At 41.1% G+C, this 21,915-nt stretch overlaps 1 protein-coding gene across 1 annotated transcript in view; it reads right to left on the bottom strand.

Moving 5' to 3' along the window:
• Nucleotides 1-10,108, bottom strand: part of DNAH5 (dynein axonemal heavy chain 5) — a gene marked incomplete at its 3' end in the record, with an annotated part of 148,604 nt that extends 138,496 nt beyond the window's left edge. Inside the window, exon 1 of the mRNA XM_017524678.2 lies at nt 9,797-10,108. Coding sequence (XP_017380167.2) covers nt 9,797-9,853 — 57 coding nt within the window. The remainder of the gene's footprint in view (nt 1-9,796) is intronic.
• Nucleotides 10,109-21,915: the final 11,807 nt, after the last annotated feature.

Below are 21,915 nucleotides of genomic sequence, written 5' to 3'. Positions count from 1 at the left end.
GAAACTTCCAAAGCAACTTTACTATACAAAGCAAATTATTGACATATTTTTAAATAAATGTTTTCAGAAGCAATTTAATATCTTTTAAAGCATGTTAAGACTTGAATATATTTTCTTACTTAAACCGATCATTCTATTGCTTAAAGACAAGTAATATGAAGTCAATCCTAGCGCCACATAGATGAAAGGCCACAATGTTTATCAATCTCAAATTTCATTGCATTACACTAAGGTACCCGGATAATATTGAGATTGTTTTTTTACTACCATAAAAAAAGTTAATAACGTCAAACAAATATTTAGTAATTAGATCAGTGCATTGTCAATCCACAAATCTAACCCTGCAGCTTTCTGGCTGCTAGGGAACTGCAGTAACAAGCAGTCAGGTGACTAGTTCTCTGGGGGTTGGCTTGTCCTGCTAGGCTTTGAAACATCTAGGACACTTGGAAAGCAAAGGCAGAGAGGGATTAAGAAGGCAGGAGGTAAACTATGTAACGACTTTTCTTGAGTCCTATTAAAATTGTTTTGCAGTGCATGAACAAGCACCAATAGATAGGGGTAGGGAGCATGGTCACTGAAACCTATTCAATGTTCAAGAAAATCTAGAGTAGTGTTAAAACACTGCAGCAATTTGTGATGAGATGTGTTACTACTGCCTTGGAATGAGAGAGTGACTAGTGTACTACCTCACAGGGAACTCTGCTTCCCAGGTGGCCAATTTCCCATAGACAAAGGAGCACTGATGTCAGAATGAGGTGGTAGGTTCTAGTCCCAGCTCTGACACTAATTCCAAGACCTCACGTCTTTCATTTAACCTCTCCAGGCTGCAGTTTCCTCAACTACAAAATTAAAGTGTTGGACTAGGTGACAGCCAAGGTTCATTCCTTCTCCAATGTCTGGACTACTTCTTATGAATTCAAACGTTTATACAAACTACAGACTCAAACTTTTAAAATACAAATCCTAATGAAGACCCCAAAAAGCTCCATGACTGTCTCAAAACTAATCCATGCATCCAATTTTTACAAATACTAACCTTTGCCTTTAACTATGCAGAACCAAAGTCCAAATCTGCATGTTTATATACACAAACTATGTATAAACTACATACGTGATCAGTCTTTCATTTTGTCGCCAGCCTTAGAATCCTCAACTACCAGTATATGGGAGGCCTTACAGAAATGAAGATGAAAGTAAAATGGAGATACAAGTCCCAACCTGAAAGACGCTTGTGAGGGTTGAATTGCATGCAGTTTGATGATCACACTAAATCAAACAGCACTCTAATTAAAATGGCATGACCAAGGATTTGACCCTGGACATCAAAATTTAAGAGAAACAAAACTGTTGCATAACGATTTAATTGTTCACATAATTAAGCTTCCCCCACCCTTACGAAGCTCTGCCTTGTTGGCATGTTTGTCCCTGAAGCAGATCCACCCCACTGACCCCACTGGCAGCCAGCAGTAGTGAATGGAGGATGGGGCTATTTGGTCTGAGAGTTCCTTTGTGCCTAAGCAAGGACATCTATTCCCAGATCCTCCTGAAGCATACATTTTGCACTGTTTGCCCTGGTTGCATTGCCAGCTTGGTTATCATTTGCTTACTATGTTTTGGTTTCATTGTCACAAAATCCCTGTGAAGCAGACATTATTATCTCCACACCAGGAAATCAAGACTATGGGCCATTAACCACTTTCCCAAACACACACAACTAAGAAAGTGGCAGGGCTGGGAATCAAGCCCTTGCTGTCCACAGGACCAGACCAAGATACACGTACCCACAGGCAACTAAGAATTTTGCATTCCTTCAAACTGATATTCCATAAGCACTTTTTTAAAAATACACACATAAGGGTTATCTAGGTTCCTCCAACAGAAGGCCCCACAAAAGGGTTATAAGAGGAGTTGTGGGTGGAGACCAGTTAACTAGCACCCATTTCCTGAGTTATATCAGTGACACTTTTAGGCCAGTGTGGACTGGTATCCCAGTACTTCCAGCTGGGATGCATGTATTCAGTTCTCATTGTACTCCTGTCTCACAATAAATGATATCACCCTCACCCCATCTTCTACTCCTGAAAAAAAAAACAGTGCCTCAGAGGTTAGTTCCCCACTTAAATAGTCAGTAGGTGAGGCTCAGCCTCCCCCTGCTCACTGCTGCTTCCATCTGACAGTAACCCTGTGATCTACAACATACTGCACATACCAGGTCCTCACACAATACCTTCACACAGGGAAGTGGATAGGGAAAGGAATGGGTCCTGCAGCCAGTATCATTTTGTTGTTGAAAGAAAAAAGTTTTTCTAGGTGACATGATTAGCTTTGTTGCATGTCTGAGTCTGAGAAAGAGAAAGAGATCCGACTTAAGGAAGTCCGTTGTACACATTGAAATGAATATATTTCCATTTGTTTGATTTATTTTGTTCTTTATATATGTGTATACATATAGTAATGTAACAAATATAATGGAGTATAAGTTAAAATCCCCATCTGAGATTATTGTAAATACTGTGCTCTAAGAATTACAGTTGTTCTCCTATACCCATCCAAGGTTTCCCTTTCTATAGTTTCCATTACCTGTGGTCAACCTTGTTCCAAAAATATCATCAAATGGCTAATTCCAGGAATAAACTATTCAGAAGTTTTAAATTGTGTGTCCTTTGGAGTGACGTGGTAAAATCTCATGCCATCCAAATCCATACCACCTGGGATATGAATCATCCCTTCATCCAGCATCTCCATGCTGTATACATTACCTAACCATTAATCATCAGCATCATCTGGTTCCCAACATCCAATCCCTGACATCATCATGGCTCAATGATCCAGGATCACCCGAAGCAAATGGTCCTCCTTCCGCTATACCATCAGATGGTCAGTAGCAGCCTAACACCATATCACAATGCCTACAGCATTCACCTCACTTCATCTCATTATGTAGGCTTCCTATCACCCCACATCAACACACAAAGGGTAGATACAGTACAAGAGGATATTTTGAGAGAGAAAGACCACATTCACACAATTTTTATTACAGTATATGGTTATAATTGTTCTATTTTATTATTGTTCTTACTGTTAATCTTTTACTGTGCCTAATTTATAAGTTAATCATAGGTGTATATATACACATATGCATATATAAGAAAATGTACATATATAAATGTACATATCTACATAAAAAACTAGTTTACATAGGGTTCAATCCTACCCATGGTTTCAGGCATTCATTGGGGGTCTTGGAATATATTCCCCATGGATAAGACAGAACTACTATATTGTTAGAGTTCCTTATCTTAACTAAAGTAAATAACTCCATGACTGATTCTCCTTTGGCTGTCAATGTCCATCTCAAGTCCACAGACAGTTGATCACTTGATGAGAACACAGTGCTAATGAGACCAAGGGCATGGATTTGATCATCTTAGGCCAGTTAACTTCACTTTAGCTCACTTTCCCCAACTGTGGATGAATCAGGATGAATCAGAAAGAAAATTATTCAAAGTGCATGCCCACCTGCAATACCTGGTTATTGGTAAGATATGTATTTCTTTTCTGTTTTTAAAGACACCCAAATGGTTTAGTCCTCCTATCTGCCGCATATATAACCTGATCCTTCTTATCTCCTGAGCGGCAAAACAAAGTAAATAGCAAGAGAATCTCATCATTCCTACAAGAGCACCGGTTTTACAGGGAAGGGATGTTTTCTGTTTTGATTTGACAGCACCAGTGTCAACAACAGGCCCCGGCACGCTGAAGATCCTCAATTAATACTCTAAATAATCTTAAAATTCTTTTACAAGTCACTCTCAAGTAATTAAGGGCTGGAACAAATTATTCTAGACCGATATGAGTCCACGACCACAGAATCAGAATTAAGTCACTAGGATCCATGCTGCTGTGCCTGGAACGTAAATGACTACACAGAATTCCACCCTGGGTAAGACAGTCACTCCCTCGCAATTTACAGCAAATACAGCTAACCTTGTGTTACCTGCATCCCATTTTGTTTTGTTGAATTAGAGAAACTGGGGGAAGCAGTTCTCTAACTCATTTACCCTTAGAGCCCTCTGCAGACAATCCTATTTCCCCATGTTCCCACAGAGAAAAGCCTCCCTGTCTGTCTGCCAGCTTTTCTGTTTCAACCCGCAAGGCCCCATCTCCTTTCCCAGCCTCTCTCAGAGAGGAGAGGCTGCTCTGTGATGCTTCCCAGCCCAGCCTAACCTGCTCTTTAATTGGCTGGGAGAACCACAATTTAGAGACTCTCCACTCCTAACTGCACTTTTCAAGTCTCGCCTTTTCTGACTCCCCTTTCATTACATTTTCCAGGCAAAGGGCCACAGCTGCAGAAGAATCACGGCACCTCCTTCCCGAATTAAGAGCACTTCAGTAAAGTGGTTTCAGGAAAGGAAAGAGACACCACGCTGGCTAATCCCACTCACAGCAGGTACTTCAGTGAGGCCCTCCTTTATTTAACAAGAGCCACGCTTGCCCTGTGTTGCAAAGAGACAGCACTTAAGCATGTGGTACCATCCATTTTCTTCTGTCCCGGAATAAACTTTGGCATCCTGCCTATTTTTGCTGGAGTTTCCAAGGCTCCTAACTCTCCCCAGTTCCTCACTCCCTTATCTATCATTCCTTCCAGGCAAATAAAGGATTCCATCTTTAGCATTTACGATGTGTGCATTCTCTCTTTAGCATTTGGCATTTACAACGTGTGCATTTTTCACCCAGACCAACCCAGAATCTGCTGTAGGCATATTCCTGTCTCACAGCCTCCCCTCCCACTGACATTCCATCATCCAAATTCTAACTTAGAGTCTGTTTTCTGCACATCAAGTTTCTGGACCTGAAGTGAGATTTGGTGGACCTTCACATGGCCATATATTCTCTTTCCCTAACCCCACAGTGATTTCACTCTACAATCAGAAATGCCTCATGTAGAATTTCAAGAGGTCCTCTGGCAGCAGGAGCCATATAACTCAAATGGCCCTTACCCATATGCTAAAAATATATATGTAATATGTCACCATTCACATTATATATGGCACAAGAGTGAAATTCCCAAACTTCTCTTATTCATACAACAAATCACTATACTTAAAGCCGGCCACTCATTAGAGTCATTGGAGAGCTGTAAAATACTGAAGCCTGGGCCTCCCGCCCCTGAGAAATTCTGATTTATCTGGTCACGTGTGGGGTCCAGGCACTGGGGCTTCTCAAAAGCTCCCCTGGTGATTCTAATGTGCAACCCAGCCTGACATCACTGTTTTCAAGGAAGTCATTTTACAAATTGATCATGATGGATTACTATGACCAAGTTCTCACTTGAGATAGAACTTAATAGAGAAAGTCCAAGGACATAAATTTTGGGATCTTCGAACTCTAGACCTCTTCTTCTTCTCCTTACTTGCAAAAATTGAATGATAGAACAAGTTCAGCACTAAATTCCGTGGGGTCTAGAAGGGTTTTTCTCTGCCATATCACAGATGTTATAGTGAACCTCAAGTTTCTCTTCAAAAAATCAGTATGTCAGTATGTTCAGCTCTCTTATTTTTTAATCCTCTATTTTAAAGTTTAACTTCTTTGTAGTTTCAGTAAACAACATTTACCACTAGTTCTGATTAGTATTTCACATCTGTTCCTCTGGTCTGCTTCCCCATTCTGACTCATTCCAGTCACCTGCTCCAGTCGCCTGCTCCAGTCACCTGCTCCAGTCACCTTCTCCGGTCACCTGCTCTGGTCACCTGCTTTGACCCCTGCTTACCTGGTCTGACCTGCCCATAACCATCCTTCCCACCAAACTACCCACCCCGCCACTCCAGCTTGTACCCCTGCTCCATTTAAAACAGCCAATCAGAATTAGACTAGACTGTGTGGTCTAATCCTAGCCAATAGGGGAACAACTTAGCAACAGGGGCGACCTCCACCAGGCATAAGTACCCCTTCCCCTCCTTGTCCAGGTGTGCACTCGCCATTGTTCCCTCTGTGAGCTGCACCCTTCTATAGAAGTAAATTACCTTGCTAAGGAAATTTATATTCAAGTGCTACTTCTTTTGCAGCACAGAAAATTCTACCTATAACAACAGAGCACAGCACTTCATACAAAGTGGCAATCAAGAGATATTCGTGGAATGGATAGGTTTTGTACCTACAGTTACATTCCCCCAGGGTGTAGCTATGGCAAAATTATAATGGGGCATCTTCAGGCCTTAACCATTTCAGGCTAGAGTGCTCACGGGGCCTTAACAAGCAGTACCAGGACTGGTGCAGTGGCTCACTTCTGTTATCCCAGCACTTTGGGAGGCTGAGGCAGGAGGATTGCTTGAAGTCAGGAGTTTGAGACCAGTCTGGGCAACATAGTGAGACTCTATCTTTACAATAATTACGATTAAAAATTTAGCCAGGTGTGGCGGTGCATGCCTATAGTCCTAGCTACTAAGGAGGCTGAGGTGGAAGAGTGGTTGAGCCCAGGAGTTCTAGGCTGCAGTGAGCTATGATGGTGCCACTGCAGTCCGGCCAGGGTGACAGAGTGAGACTCTGCCTCTAAAAGTAAAATAAATTTTTAAACAGGCAGTACCTCTCTCATCCCCACTTCCCAGCTAAACCCCAGATCCATTCACCTTCCAGTGCTCTAAGGAAATGGTTTTGATCTGCTCTACGTGAAATTTGTTGACTTGGCCAAATAGGTCCAGGCCTGATAACAGGATGCTGAAAAGGGTTTGCCAGGGAATAAGAAAACTGACATCTTTTCACATTTCAAAAGATAATCTGAGAGCAAAGGTTCTTTCTGTCTTGGCTTCTACTAAGCGCCCCACTGGAAACAATGGCTGCCCTCCTGCAGAGCTTCTCCTCGGGGGAGAGAGGTGTGTTCTCCTCCCCGACAGCTTCTACCCACTTGATTCACAGTTTAGAGAAAACTTGCAGCAATCTGAAGTCCCTGAGCAACAGCATTCCCTAACACAAATATATACAGCACAAAACAGGAACAATACACATTCCACTGCAGTGAGGAGAAGACTTTTCCCCATTTTAAAACCAGCTTTGCAGTTAGGTAAATGTAACAGTCTAGAGGACTGTCATCTATCTTTCAAGTTGTCCTTTCTTCTGGAAGTCAACAAAGTCAACCAACAAAATTATAGACTTCTGTTTCACTTTAGGGAAGTAAAGAGAAACAGAATTTGCAAGTCTGGAATTCACATCCATCATACACCTGTAACTTGGTACTAAGCATTCATTACCTCTGAGAAAAGCAGAAAAAAAGACAGACATCAGATCTGAACCAAAAATTTTGCAAATGAGTGAGTGAATATATGTATACTGAGTGAGAGAATATCTATACAGAATAATTTCCAGTTTTTTAATCGAAAATAATGTATGTTTATTATACAAAAGACAAGATACATGGCTTGACTTTGTTTATGGTACATTTGGTTGCTATTGGCATGATATCTATGGATAAAGTCAATTACATTAAGTAACCTAATTATAACATAGCATCATTGCAATAATAGTTCCAGACCTCAGTGTGGAACTTAGTTAAATATATACAGACTTAGAGTTAAATATACGCATACTTATAGTTAGGTAGCTCTGGAATCTTTCCCATTGGTCATTTTAGATCATGAAGTTATAATATAATAAACTATCTTCTCAGTTGATAAAGTTTCTTTGCTTGGCCAAACTTTAGTCAGCTTCCTGAATTTTCTCCTAGCCTCATCTGTACACTTCCTTGTAAAATCTAGTTTTACCAAAGAATTCTGCTGAGTCAGTTAACAGGAGCCTCCAGTAGAGAGTACTCAATAACTGATCACCTTCAGTAGCTGACCGGGTTCCTCATCCTCCACCATACCCCACGTGCTATCTCATCCCCCTGGCCTTTCCTCAGCAAGAATCCTGGAAGGTCGTCGGTTTAGCCAGAATCCCCATCCCCATTGATGTTTCCTCTTAATACTTTTCTATCCACTGATCCCGCCTTGTTCCTTAGCTACAAATTTTCACTTGCCCATGCCATATTCACAGTGGAGCCCAATCTCTCCCCTCACTCCCCACATAGGTCCTTATACCTAAATTGATGGTCCTGAATAAAGTCTTACTTATCATGCTTTAACAAGGTCATTGAATAATTTTTTTCTCTAACACAGTGCACTAAGTAGACACTGTGTAATTATTTACATAATACACTGCAATGCTATTAAGATAATTCTGTTAATATCATACTTCAGTGGAGTGAACAAAACCAGCATCCTAAATACCTAATTGAAACCTCCAAAAAACTTACTCTCAAAATATAGTTCATGTCAAGGAATGATCTAATTCGTTAACTGTACCTAAGATTTTGTCATCAGTTGTGATGTTTCAGACTTGGTGCTGAAGTACAGGAAAAATGTTCAGACGTGAAATTTTTAATCCATTCCATTTATTCCACGAGCATATATTAAGGACCCAGCATATACCATGGAACAAGCTCTGTGTTAAAGGAAGATTATTTTTAAATGAAGAGAACTCACAATCTAGCAAGAGAAAGAGATATGTGGGCAAATGTCATTTCACTACACTGATGTGACAAAGACTCCATAAGACATCCAAGTAAAGTGCTGACAGGGTACAGGAGGGAAACTCTCGCCTCCTCCTGAAAGGGTCAGGGGAGGCTTCTTGGAGGAGGCAACACTAGCACTTGGTCTTAAAGAATATGTGTTTCATGGACACAGGGAGGGTAACATCACACACTGGGGCCTGTCGGAGGGTGGGGGAGCTAGGGGAGGGATAGCAGGGGGTGGGGGGATTGGGGAGGGATAACATTAGGAGAAATACCTAACGTAGATGATGGGGGGATGGATGCAGCAAAACACCAAAGCATGTGTATACCTATGTAACAAACGTGCACATTCTGCACATGTACCCCAGAACTTAAAGTATAATTTAAAAATAAATCAATAAATAAGTGTTTGCCAGCAAGCAAGTTCAGAGGCTTGGCTGAAAGACAGCCACCTTGGGAAGGATGCATCAGAATCTTGGGGCTTGGGCAAGTGAGGGGTGGCAGGTGGTGGAGTACTTAGAAAATTCAGAGGTAGCATGCCTGTTCTTTTGTGGTAAAAACAACAGGCTAGAGGGAATCATGTGAGTTTCTGGGGATACACAAAAAGATAGAATGATCAAGCCCGGTAGGAAGCATGGGTTAATGTCAGAGAACTGAGTCCTAGAGAGACCTCCATTTTCTTCTGACATTAATTGGCAGTGGAAGAGGTTCCAAATCCCTCTCTATACATTTGCATAATAAAAAGCTGCTGAGCTGAGCCCTATGCTAGGGAAGCTCATTCTTCAGTGTGACTTCCAAAGGCACAGCCTCGCATCTCACCGTCTGTGACCTCATTTGCAGGCATATAGAACAGGGGAGTGATTTCAAAGCCTAAAACTTGCAGCCCAGAATCTGCCTTAACTATTTCTTATCACCAACTAAAGTTTACAGGTTTGAAAGAAAACAAAGTGCCCAAACCACCATAGATGTACTTTTTACCCCAGGAAAGCATCTTCCCAAAAGATGCAGCACGAATTTCTACGTGCATAGTTTAAGCGGTCATGTGCAGAAAAGCCTAAGAATGCAAATCTTTTTATTTAAAAAATCAACATGTAGCCTATGCACCATGTAAATGTTAGTTAAAAATGCGCTTCTCACAAATTCATTAGTGTGTGACTTTGCACATATTTAAGATTTGGGGGTTTCTTTTCCACCCAGGTGTGAGAGATGATAATCCAAAACACACGTGCAAAGGTACAGACGACAGCACCTTACCGTTAAAACTCGGGTGACACTCTGCTTCCAGAGCTGTCTCCTCCCAATCCTAAACATTGTAGCAGCGCGTGCAGTGCAGGGACTGGCTGGAGGCAGCTCTTCCGGAATGGTCTTCTAACTCCTGGGAGAACTGCTCAAAACCCAACAGGCTTCCGAATGGAAAGACCAGAATTTTACTTTCACGTTTCTAATTTGCATGTATCATTTACTACATTCACAGAATAAAAAGTAAAACTCTACTTATACCACTCAAGTGTTTCTCCTAGAGTCTGTTCCCTGGGCCTCTCCTCTTTCTCAAAGCCTGGTGTTGTTAGGGTAATATTGCTTATATACTACACAGTTAAACCATGCCTCTTAATCATGTTTATCAACCAATCAAAGCGTGTCAACTGCTCAGTAGCAACACAACTCCTTCTGTTGTTCAATTCATTCTGTACACTGTCCAACAATAAGCACTGAGTCAATAGAGATATCTAAATAGTTTCTTTGAACAATGAGAAACTTTAAACCACATTAAATTAGCAGAGAAACCACAGCTCTGAATATATTGTCCACATCAAGAAATTCAGTCTTACTTTGTCTAAGCAACTTTGCAAGCACGATGCACTGCCAGCATTGTGACTAATTGCCAGATAGGCTAATTGTGACCCAAAGGAGCCATTTTCTCCCCCATAAAGAACAAGAAGTCCATTTCATATGCAAATAACAAACGATGCCCATAAATTACCTGTGCTCACACAGTTGCACACACACATCAGCCAAGGCAATTTATTCTATGTAGCTAAACATCTTGATCATCCTAACTGTGAAGACGTAATGGGAAAACACTGCCAAATGCTTTCAGAGATCTCTCGTGTATGGTTTCTCCCATCAAGATGAGTAAAAGGCAGGACATTTAAGGTTGGCCTTGTTGAATCTAGAATTTAGGCCTTGGAATTCAAGGTCCAGTAACTCCAACCCTAAAAGGTCATCCAAGGATAATCAGGAAACTGGGGACTCATCCTGGTAATATCCTGCTACTCAACCTCAGTGGAGTCTGATGTGGAGGCCAGGGTGCTAACATGGTATCAGAACATGGGATATTCACCTGGTCAATATCCAATGCTAGGGCACAGCCTGCATATGTCAGGTTAACAAACAACATTTAGACCTGAATATTATTTGGTAAGCAAATAACTAGAACACAGGAAGTTCAAGTTTGTTTGCAGGACTTTTTTTTTTTTTTTTTTTTGAGACAAGGTCTCACCTGTCACACAGGCTGGAGTGCAGTAGCATGACCACCTCTCACTGCAGCCTCACCCTCCCGGGATCAGGTGATCCTCCCACCTCAGTCGTCCTAGTAACTGGAACTATAGGCAAGCGTCACAACACCCAACCAATTTCTGCATTTTTTGTAGAGACAGGTTTTGCCATGTTGCCCAGGCTGGTCTCAAACTCCTGGCCTCAAGTAATTGCCGAGCTCGGCCTACCAAAGTGCTGGGGTTGTAGGCATGAGCCACCAGGATATTTGTTAAAGTCAACCTCTGGGTGTTGGTAAGTGGCTGTGGTCCATTCTCATAAAGAGCAGTGAAAACAGTATCTAGATTCTGAGTCCCTCCTCTGGGTGGTGCTGAAAAGGCACCAGAGAACAGCAGTAGAATCGGATCCCCCTCACGTGGCACCTCCTATCAGTCCCAAGAATCCTCTGTCAACCCATGACCTCAGGACAAACATGTTGCAATTCATTACATCACTGATTATCGTCCATTAGTTACATTTAAATCGGCGCTTCCCTGATGGCATTTTAGGCACCATCTTCATTACATCAGCAGCAGCCCATTTACAACGCAGGGCTCCGGGAGAGGTACTTCCTGGGAAGATTTCCACAGATGGCTGATGGCATGCATTTTGTGTTTGGCAGGCATACCGTGACTCTCTTGAGGCTTCACAGCAAACTGCAAAGTCTTCCAGCCTCTGTGGCTGAATTTCAACTCCTCTGGCCAAGGTAGATGGTGTCTTAAGGGATCTTCTTGAGAGTCTCAGGCTCACTGGAAGTTGTTGAACAATACAAACAAAGCAAAGCCAAGCCTGAGTTTACAACAGGCCACCTACCCCCCAGTCCCTGCCAGAACGCAAGTTGATTTCTGGTATTTGGAGGGAAATTATCAAACACTGCTCAGAAGGAAAGTCAGGAAGGCTTTCCTACCAACAGTTTCCACCAGGCACAAGCTTCAGCTGGCAGGGCTCTGTGCACAGGATTCATGCGAGGGAGGTCTGCAGCCCCATCTGGGTGGATAGTGCATCTTTCCAGGCTGAAAATATTGGTCATTGACAAATCCTGTCAGATATAATGGGAAAGCAAGAGTAGACAATGGACCTCATGTGGGCAGAAGGCTTCATCCAGAAATCCATGTACCTGCAGGCAAAGTTTAAGGATCCACTTTCATTCATTGAACAAAAGCTTGTGAGTGCCTTTTATGGAGCCAGACACTGTGCTATATACTATGAATAGACAGCTAATAAAAACAGACATTTACTCAGACATTTAAAAATATTAACTATAGACTGCATAATTATCCTGTGCAACACTCAGAATGAAAAACTAACGCTGCCTATTAAACACATCCATTTTAAGGTCCATTCTGATTTCACAGATGTTAAAATATAAAAAAATGTACATCTCCTAAAAAATAAAAAAAATGGTCATTCTTGCATTTACTGGGGGATGATACTAAGCAAATATATAAATGAATGTGTAATTACAAGTAAAATATTATAAATTTTGATAAGCGTCTTATAAGAAAATAAGGCACAAGCTTTACTTGGACATATGTTCTGAATCATTATTATTTTATGCTTACAAGTGTAAAATTTTCTAAACTCATCTCTAAATTATGGAGTCATCTACTCTGCATCTTGAAGCCTTGAATGTAACCTGTGCCATGTGGCTCAATAGAAAAGTGCAACCTTGGGGTCAGGCAGACCTGAACTTAAATCCCAGCTATGTGACATCAGAGATTTTGTCTCCTAAATTAGACGTCAAAAATAAAAGCACTCACCTAACAGACTGGTAATGATTTAAATACATTTAAAACTCCTGGATCCTCATAGGCACCTAATACATGAAATAAATAACCACATTTTTTATCTGCACAAGAGTTATGACTATATTTAATGGCGATATCTATGGAGAGGACAAATTCCTAAATCTTAACCTAACCCACAAATTTCAGTCCAGAGCCATTTGAAAATTTTGCTCTCAATTTCTGAGTATGTCCCAGCAAAAGAGTGTATCCAAGTTTCATCAGTTACTAGCTACTCGTTTTTCACGGATTTCCATCTCTAAGAATGTCTTACTGAGGCCCAATGGGATCAAACATATTCATCAGTTTAATAGCCTTGTAAACAGTGATACAAAGAACAGCATATAAAAATGGCAAATGAGTTCAGTGGGATGAATGAGTACCATATTTCTCCCATTCTGCATTGTACATTTGTCTTCAGGCTTTACCATATTGAAATGTGATCATTCCAAATGCAATATGATATTGCATCATATATTCAATATCCTCTTATAATGGCTATTGGCCAGACAAAAATCATGACATAAGTGTCCTTACCAGAGCTTGTGCACACCCAGCTGTCACCCAAGTAGTATCACAAAGCCATAACAATACCCGGAAGTTACAGCCAACAAACCAGGGAAGGTCCATGTGAGGAAGGAATGTGTGTCCTGGTTGTTTTCTAAAAATCTTCACTGACGCTTTCTGGGAAGATCAAGAAAACACCAGCACTGCAACTTACAGGAAGGATGTTAGTGGAGTGGAAGAAAATCCCAGAAGAGTCAGACCCTACATGTGAAAAAGTTTTAGAAGTTTCTGAACTAATTCATTGCACTTATCTTTGTATGAATGCACAGGGATAATATGCAATTTTTTAATATCTATGTTTAAAAGAGCTTCTTCAATTAAAATAAAATTGAAATTCTAAAGAAAGCTATGAATCCTACTTTAATGGACAGATGTTTTTCCTTCTTGGTGGTGAATGACCCAGTGATGTGTTTCATCTGATGATGGATTGGTCAGATGAATACAGTTTTTGAGTTCTAATGATCAAAGAAAATTTTTTGGAGAAGGGAGAATTTAAGGCAAGCCCTAAAAAAGGGTAAGTTTCATACATAGGAAAAATAGAATGTAACATGTGAAAAATTATCCTGGAGACTGGAATTCAAGAGAGCCCATCTTGTGTTACAGTTTTAAGTAAAAATGATTGATTAATCTCTGAAAGGTATGTTGAGGCTGAATGGTGTGTGTCAATCTAAGGTAGTGGCCATCGCAGGCAGTTAAGGAGTCATTGAATTGACAAAAATCTTGTTTAGGAAGGTTCCACTGGTATTATAGCTGCACACAGGTAGGGCTGAAGTGGAGAGAGACTGAAGACAGTCTCCTGGGCATGAAGAAATAAAGAATTCAATAGAGGGGTGGAAGCCATGGTCACCTAAATCACCTAAAAATGAATACACATGGTCAGGTATGGTGGCTCACGCCTGTAATCCTAACACTTAGGGAGGCCAAGGCGGGCAGATCACAAGGTCAAGAGTTCGAGACCAGCCTGGCCAACATATTGAAACCCCATCTCTACTAAAAATACAAAAAATTAGCCAGGCATGGTGGCAGGCACCTGTAATCCCAGCTACTCAGGAGGCTGAGGCAGGAGAATCACTTAAACCTGGGGAGCAGAGGTTGCAGTCAGCTGATATCACCCTATTGCACTCCAGCCTGGGTAACAAGAGCGAGACTCTGTCTCAAAAAAAAAAAAAGATGAATAAATTCACAATCTAAATAAAAGGAGCAAGTCCCCTTGTCCCTGTCCAATATTTTGCTGCCCCTAAGCTGCTCCTCTAGAGAAATTCTGATTGAAGAAGGAATGGGAAAGAACAGATAGAACAAACAAAAACAAAAACAAAAACAAAAAAATAAAAACCACAAACAACTTGATGGAACTTAGCAACTGGTAGCAGAGAAAAGGATACCGTTGTCAGAGAGGACTCCATGTTTCCCAGCTTGGGTAAAGAATCAACATAACCTAAGCAGAAGTACAGGAATCTAGAGAAAGTACATTTTGGAGACTAGATGACCAAGGAAATGTGAATAAAGTGCTAATTCTTTACTTTTCCTTTTGGTCTTTCCATCTTAAAAGCATGAAGGCCAGTATGATTATATGCAAAACCAAAACCATCCAGTATCTTTTTCTTTATACTATAATAATTTAAAAACTCATAATAAAAAGGAAGTAAAGGAACCAATAGTATTGATGCCATAATCATCTGAGCTGTACTCACAAAAGAAGGTAGTGATTCTAAGAGCTTCAAATGGAGTGATATGGTTTGTTGATTTTGCCACCATTTTTATGGATTGAAATTATACAGCATAATCCTTAAAAGATGCACAGGTTTCCTGGGAGCCTCATCTGTCAAAATTCAAAAGAGAGGATGAGGAAGAGAAGAGAAGTCCCAGAGGAGGGCACAGAAAGCTGACGCATTTAGAGCAGAGCAAGCAGTAAGAGCATCTAAGTTCTGCAGTTTGGAGGAAGAGAGGCTTGGCGCTAAATGCACATCCCAGATGTTATTTTGCATAGTGCCTTTCATACAGCAAGTGTAAGAATTTGGAACGTTTGGCACTTACAGGGATACATTAAAGGAAAGACTATCTCAGGAGCATCTTTGTCTTCCCTGATGACACTTCCACATACCTGCAGAAATAATGTTGTTCTGGCTTTAGGAGGCTACGCTTCCGGTCCTGAATCTTGCACATACTGTGTGGTTGTGTGGCCTCTGATGAACAACCAGCCAGCCACACTGGACCCATCTTCCCCTAAATTATATGAGACAGGTGACCCAGTGATCTTGCAGGTACCTTCTGGCTCCAAGAAAAATGCGCAACCTAAGTGAAGAATCTCAGACCCCAGGCATACTGCATGCTCAAAGTAACTACAATGTTATCTTCATATGATTTCTACATGTACTATCTTATAACATGCTACACAAAACATCAGAAAACTTATGAGAGCACCTGATCATCTGAAATGAAGCCTATCACTTAAACACTGCAGTACTGTTACGCCTATGATAATATTGTTTTCTCCATATAAGAGTTTTTTTTTTCTTTCCAGATACCCATATTTTGAACAAATTATGCTCCCTAAACCATCAAACTTTTTTTTTTTGAGACAGAGTTTTGCTGTTGTTGCCCAGAGTGCAATGGCATGATCTCGGCTCAATGCAACCTCTGCCTCCCGGGTTCAAGCAATTCTCCTGCCTCAGCCTCCCAAGCAGCTGGGATTACAGGCATGCACCACCACACCCAGCTAATTTTGGTTTTTTAGTAGAGAGGGGGTTTCTCCATGTTGGTCAGGCTGGTCTCAAACTCCTGACCTCAAGTAATCCACCTGCCTCAGCTTCCCAAAGTGTTGGGATCACAGGCGTGAGCCACCACGCTCAGCCATCTTCTTTGTATATAAAGCTGTAGTGCTTTCTAAAATTGTTCTCCCAAACCTAGACACACAAAGCTCATGGGTTGTGAATGAAGACATATAAATTAAATTTTAGATGCAAAACACCAAGATTATTATAGTAAGTCTTTCTGGCATCCTGCTTTTGGTTCTGCTGCCTAGCACAGTTATGTTTCATGTGGAGTCTCTTCCGACAGTATCGCCTAGCTGGGTGTTTGCAGTTGTTACTTGTTTAGAACCAAAATTTCAGCATTATACTATACAGAACCCAGAAAAAAACACTTCTTTATTAGAAACTTGTCTGTAATTAACATCTAAAAGACAACCAACAGCTTGGGAATAACCCCATGCCTTAATTACTTGTACTTTCAGAAATTCAAAGTCCAAACAAATATACAACCACAATTAATTAGAGAGATAGGAAAAGAAAGCTTATTAACATGGTAATTCTTGCTTATGAAAGCATTAGGAGCTGACGTTTTTTACCTTTTTGCTACCTTTTAATTGATGCTTTTCCACTTAAACGTTGGTGCTCTAGGGCACCTAAGCATAATTCTTTTCCCGAATATAAAGTAAAAATATTCATATACTCCGTCTCTCTCTCTTTTTTTTGAAGCAGGGTCTTGCTCTGTCTCCCAGGCTGGAGTGCAGTGATACAACAATGGCTTACTGCAGCCTCAAGCTCTTGGGCTCCAGCGATCCTCTCACCTCAGCTCCCTAAATAGCTGGAACCACGGGCATGCACCACCAGACTCGGCTAATTTCGTACTTATTTTTTGTGGAGATGGGTCTCCCTATGTTGCCCAGGCTGGTCTCAAACTCCTGGGCTCAAGTGATCCTACCGCCTCAGCCTCCCAAGGTGCTGTGATTATAGGTATGAGCCACCAAGCCTGGCCCATATTTTCTCTTTTTCGATTGTGATTTAGTTTAGCAGGTATGTATTGCAAAGGAAAATATATTTCATTTCATAAGTCATTGCTCATGCCTTGACCTGGTCGCTGGTTTTGAAGACATCAAGGAGCAGTTAATAATGGGGAGAACTCCCCAGCCTCCATCCTCCTGCACTCACTCTATCCCACCAACAGACACACACCACCCTGCAGAAGCCCAAGAGCTGTGGAAAGGAAAGTCCAGGGCTCCAGTGTCCCTGAGGGAGCCTTTTGGGGCTATCTTCGCTGTTATCACGGCCGTGTTAATTTTCATTAAGAAGAAAAAGTAAAATAGGTTTACCAGTAAAGATAAAAATCCTCATTTAACCCTGGATTTAGGTCCTCTTTGCTTTTCTGTTGCACTAAGATATCACGAAACTGGCAAACTGAAAATCATATTCTCCTCCTACAGAAAGATTTAATGAGAAAAGCGAATCAAATGGCATTTAATATAAAATAAAATCCTGATAATAGGAATTGTTAGTTGACTCAAGAGACATCTTCTAAAAGCAACAAAGAATCACCCCAGCCCAAGGCCTCTTACATCACTCCATCAGAAGCACACTAATAAACCACCATCACAGAGGAATTTCCCAACTTGGGATAGCTTGACTTTTATCACAAATAAAAATCCATAAAAATAGGCAAGACATATCCACAAACACTGATTTAGCACTCACGCCCACACTAAGGAGTTTGGAACTAAAATGGGATGCATTGATTTGACAGGCAGAAAGCTTTTGATTACAAGAATGTGATCAGAGACAGCAAATCAATTTTTTAAAGCAAACAGCAATTTCTGCAAAGAAAGTTCTGTCTCTGAAAAGCTTAAGAATAGGCCTAGGGAGACATCAAAGGAAGATATTTCTAGTCAGAAAAAGAATGATTTGATCACCCCAGAAATAGAGCACTTGGTGGCTGATCAGCGTTCGAGGGGAGGCTCAGGGCCTGTGCTTTCGGTAACTCCCAGCCTCTACCAATATCACCCCAAATTCAGAGGGCAGGGATTGATATGTCTTATTCATAGTATATTTCTGGGTTTTCCAGCTGCTCATTAAATGAAGACCAGCCCATTTATAACCTCATCCAGGATCTAATTATGTCTTTAAATGTCAAACTATCTATAGTTACAAATTGCATTAGAGTTACTCCACTACCAAGAAAACAAAATTTATATTGCCAAGGAAGACAAAAATAACCCAATTGATTTACTCATTGGTGTTTTGTTTTTTTTTTTTTTTTTTTTTTTTTTTTTTTTTTTTTTTTTTTAAAGATAAGGTCTCACTCTGTTGCCCAGGTTGGAGTGCAGTGGTGCAATCATAGCTCACTGCAGCCTAGAGCTCCTGGGATAAAGCGATCCTCCTGCCCCAGTCTCCCAAGTAGCTGGGACTACCTGTGTGTTCTGTATTTGACCTTTCTTAAACACTGTAACATAACTTGTGATAAACGTCATCACTACCTAATGTATTGTCACAAGACAAATCTCTGACCTGCCGTTTCCTTCAACAGCAAAATTGCTACTAATAAAATATGATTAGAGATCAAACATAAACTTCATTTTTCATACACATAAAGAATAAGTTCATCTTATTTCTAGCAAGACTAAATTATAGAAACTCTGTACAGGTCAAATATTCCTTCAGAGCTTTTTTGAGGATGAGTTTCAACACTTCTTACTAAAACCAGCATCACTTCTTAACGGAGCAGAGGTGAAAGGAAGCCCAATTAAAGTGAATGTATACATACATTTCTATCATAAATACATTTGGCAATAGCTTTATGATGTAATACGTTGTTCCTGCTTTTAAAAGAATTGTCAGCTTCCTGACGTTCCATCTATGATTAACTCTTCTACTGGAAACAATTAACATTAGGCCTTATATTCAAATGTAGCCCCTGGGTAGGTTCAAACATTCAAATGAAATGGGACAATTAACTCCAGAAATCAACTTTCATCGACTGAAGTACATTCCAAGTTGGGGACATAAACGGACCTAGATATGAAGACATAAAGAACAAGATAAGGCAAGAATTTTGAAAATATATCCCTTGGTTATTCAATATTTTCAATGGAATTAATCTGAAAAATTATTTTCTTTGGATTGTTTTACCTTTCAAATATTATATCATTCAAAATGTGGGATGGTTCCTGTTTTGTTTTGGTTTGGGTTTTGGTTTTGTTTTGAGATGGAGTCTCGCTCTATCACCGAGACAGGAGCGCAGTGGTGCAATATCAGCTCGCTGCCACTTCTGCCTCCCAGGCTCAAGTGATTCTCCTGCCTCAGCCTCCCAAGCAGCTGGAAATACAGGCGCCGCCACCACGCACAGCCAATTGTTGTATTTTTAATAGAGATGCGGTTTCACCATGTTGGTCAGGCTGATCTTGAACTCCTGACCTCAGGTGATTCACCTGCCTCAGCCTCCCAAAGTGCTGGGATTACAGGCATGAGCCACTGCGCCCAGCCAGTTTCTATTTTAATAGGAACCAAAGACAGTGAAGAAAGACCCTAAAGGTCAAACCTGCTGGTAAAATTTCTTTTCTACATGGTAAGAAAATTAAGTCCATATTTTAGTTGTGATTTAAGAGGAAATGTTACATATTTTAAGAAAATACTTTAGCATACTCATTCATCTTACCAAAGGCAATCAAAATATATTTATTAAGCTTCCCTGATATACCCTGCACAATGTTATTCAAAACAGCTCCTTCCCAGAAAGAGCTTATAATCCATTAAAGGAGACAAAACTAACTAAGTGAAATAATAAAGTACTAAATTATCAGAACGTATCAAGGCTGGGGGAAGCCAGGCTGCTATATCAAGCTCATGAGTTGACACATGTAAAATAGACCCTTTTATTTGCAATGAGTTTTAGAAGATAAGGAAAGAACTTTTCATAAAACTCAGTTTTGAAGTTGGTCTAAATCACTTTAGTGAAGGAGGAGCAATCGCATGACTTAAAATTAGAAGGAAAAATGTAAAAGCTAAATAAAGTCTGCAAGATTTTCCTTTCATAATCGAAGAAAATAAAGGAAAATGTGTTCCTGAGAGAGGTGTTCTGAAAGTGAGCAAGAGCAGGCCAGGGAAAGTCTTTCTCTCTGTTTCTCCACCTTCTTCCTCCCCCTTTCTCAAAATAGAGGGTTAACATTTGAATCTGCTGCCCATTAAACCACGCCAGCGTTTATCTCACTGCTGCTTTCTGAGCGAGGCTGGTTCCACCTTCCACATTGGGACATCTCGGCCTCATTCCCTCTTAACCTTCTCAGCTGCTTTCCATCTCCTTCCTTTCTCACCCAGAAACCTAAAGGAAAATCATCTTAGCCAATTCTCACACGTCCTCTCTCACTCATCACCAATTTTCTCACCATTCGGTGCTTCATTTTGAAACAACTTAAGACCACGCAATCAACAAGAAGTCAAAGGCAGACTGATAGGGTTTCATTCTATGTCTCCACCCACATCTCATGTGGAACTGTCATCCCCACATGTTGAGGGTGGAGCCTGGTGGGGGTGGCTGGATTATGGGGATGATTTCTAATGGTTTAGCCCCATTAGACATGGATAGGTCAATTTCACTGATTAAAAGTAAGAGACTCTTGGCCGGGCGCAGTGGCTCATGCCTGTAATCCCAGCGCTTTGGGAGGCAGAGGCAGGCGGATCAAGAGGTCAGGAGTTCAAGACCAGCTTGATCACTATGGTGAAACCCCATCTCTACTAAAAATACAAAAATGAGCAGGGCGTGGTGGCACACGCCTGTAATCCCAGCTACTCAGGAGGCTGAGGCAGGAGAGTTGCTTGAATCCACGAGGTGGAGGCTGCAGTGAGCCGAGATCACATCACTGCACTCCAGCCTGGGTGACAGAGCGAGACTCCATCTCAAAAAAAAATAAAAGTAAGAGACAGCTGAACCTTCGTGTGGCCATTCATACAAGTCCCTGTTTCAATGATGGTTTAGCACAGCACCCGAGTGCTGTCTGGTGACAAAGTTCTCACAAAAGCTAGTTGTTTAAAAGTGTGTGGCCCTTCCCCCCTCACTCTCTCTGTCTCCTGCTGCCATGGAAAATGTGCTTGCTTCCTCTTCGCCTTCCGCCGTGATTGTGAGTTTCCTGAGGCCTCCCCAGCCATGCTTCCGGTTAACCCAGTGGAAACATGAGTCAGTTAAATCTCTTTTCCTTATGAATTACCCAGTCTAGGGTACGTCTTTAGCGCAGTGTGAGAACAGACTATACACAGACCAAGAGAACTCAGCATCCTGAGTGGGTTTCACTGCCAAATGGAAGAAAGCAGGATGTGCCCAGCTCATCACATAATAATAACAAAGCATAAAGAAACAAAAATTGGAGGGGTTAATTCACCGAGTGATGTAGAGCAATAAGAGAAAAGCTATTGCTTTTTTAATTCAGGGAATGCACAAAGTTGAAAACAGCAGTCTCCTAGGAGAAAATATGAGGCAACTATGACTACAAGAACTAAGCCTGAAGGCAATTTTTCTCCAAACCGTTATCCTCATTTGTGAATTACTTTTTTCTCTTTAAGAAAAAAAAGAAAAGGAGGGGGGATCCAAGATGGCCGTTTAGGAACAGCTCAGGATTGCAGCTCCCAGTGAAAGCGCAGAGGGTGAGTGGACGCCGTGTTTTTATTGCCCACAGACTAGGAAATTCCCGGGCAGAGGTGCTCCACGGTCACAAGCGCGGCTGTTTCG

This window comes from Cebus imitator, unplaced genomic scaffold (genome assembly GCF_001604975.1).
Source record: "Cebus imitator isolate Cc_AM_T3 unplaced genomic scaffold, Cebus_imitator-1.0 Scaffold35, whole genome shotgun sequence".
NCBI classification, from domain to species: domain Eukaryota; kingdom Metazoa; phylum Chordata; class Mammalia; order Primates; family Cebidae; genus Cebus; species Cebus imitator.
Note: the sequence above shows the minus strand (reverse complement) of the source record. Positions and strands in the feature narration are given on the sequence as shown.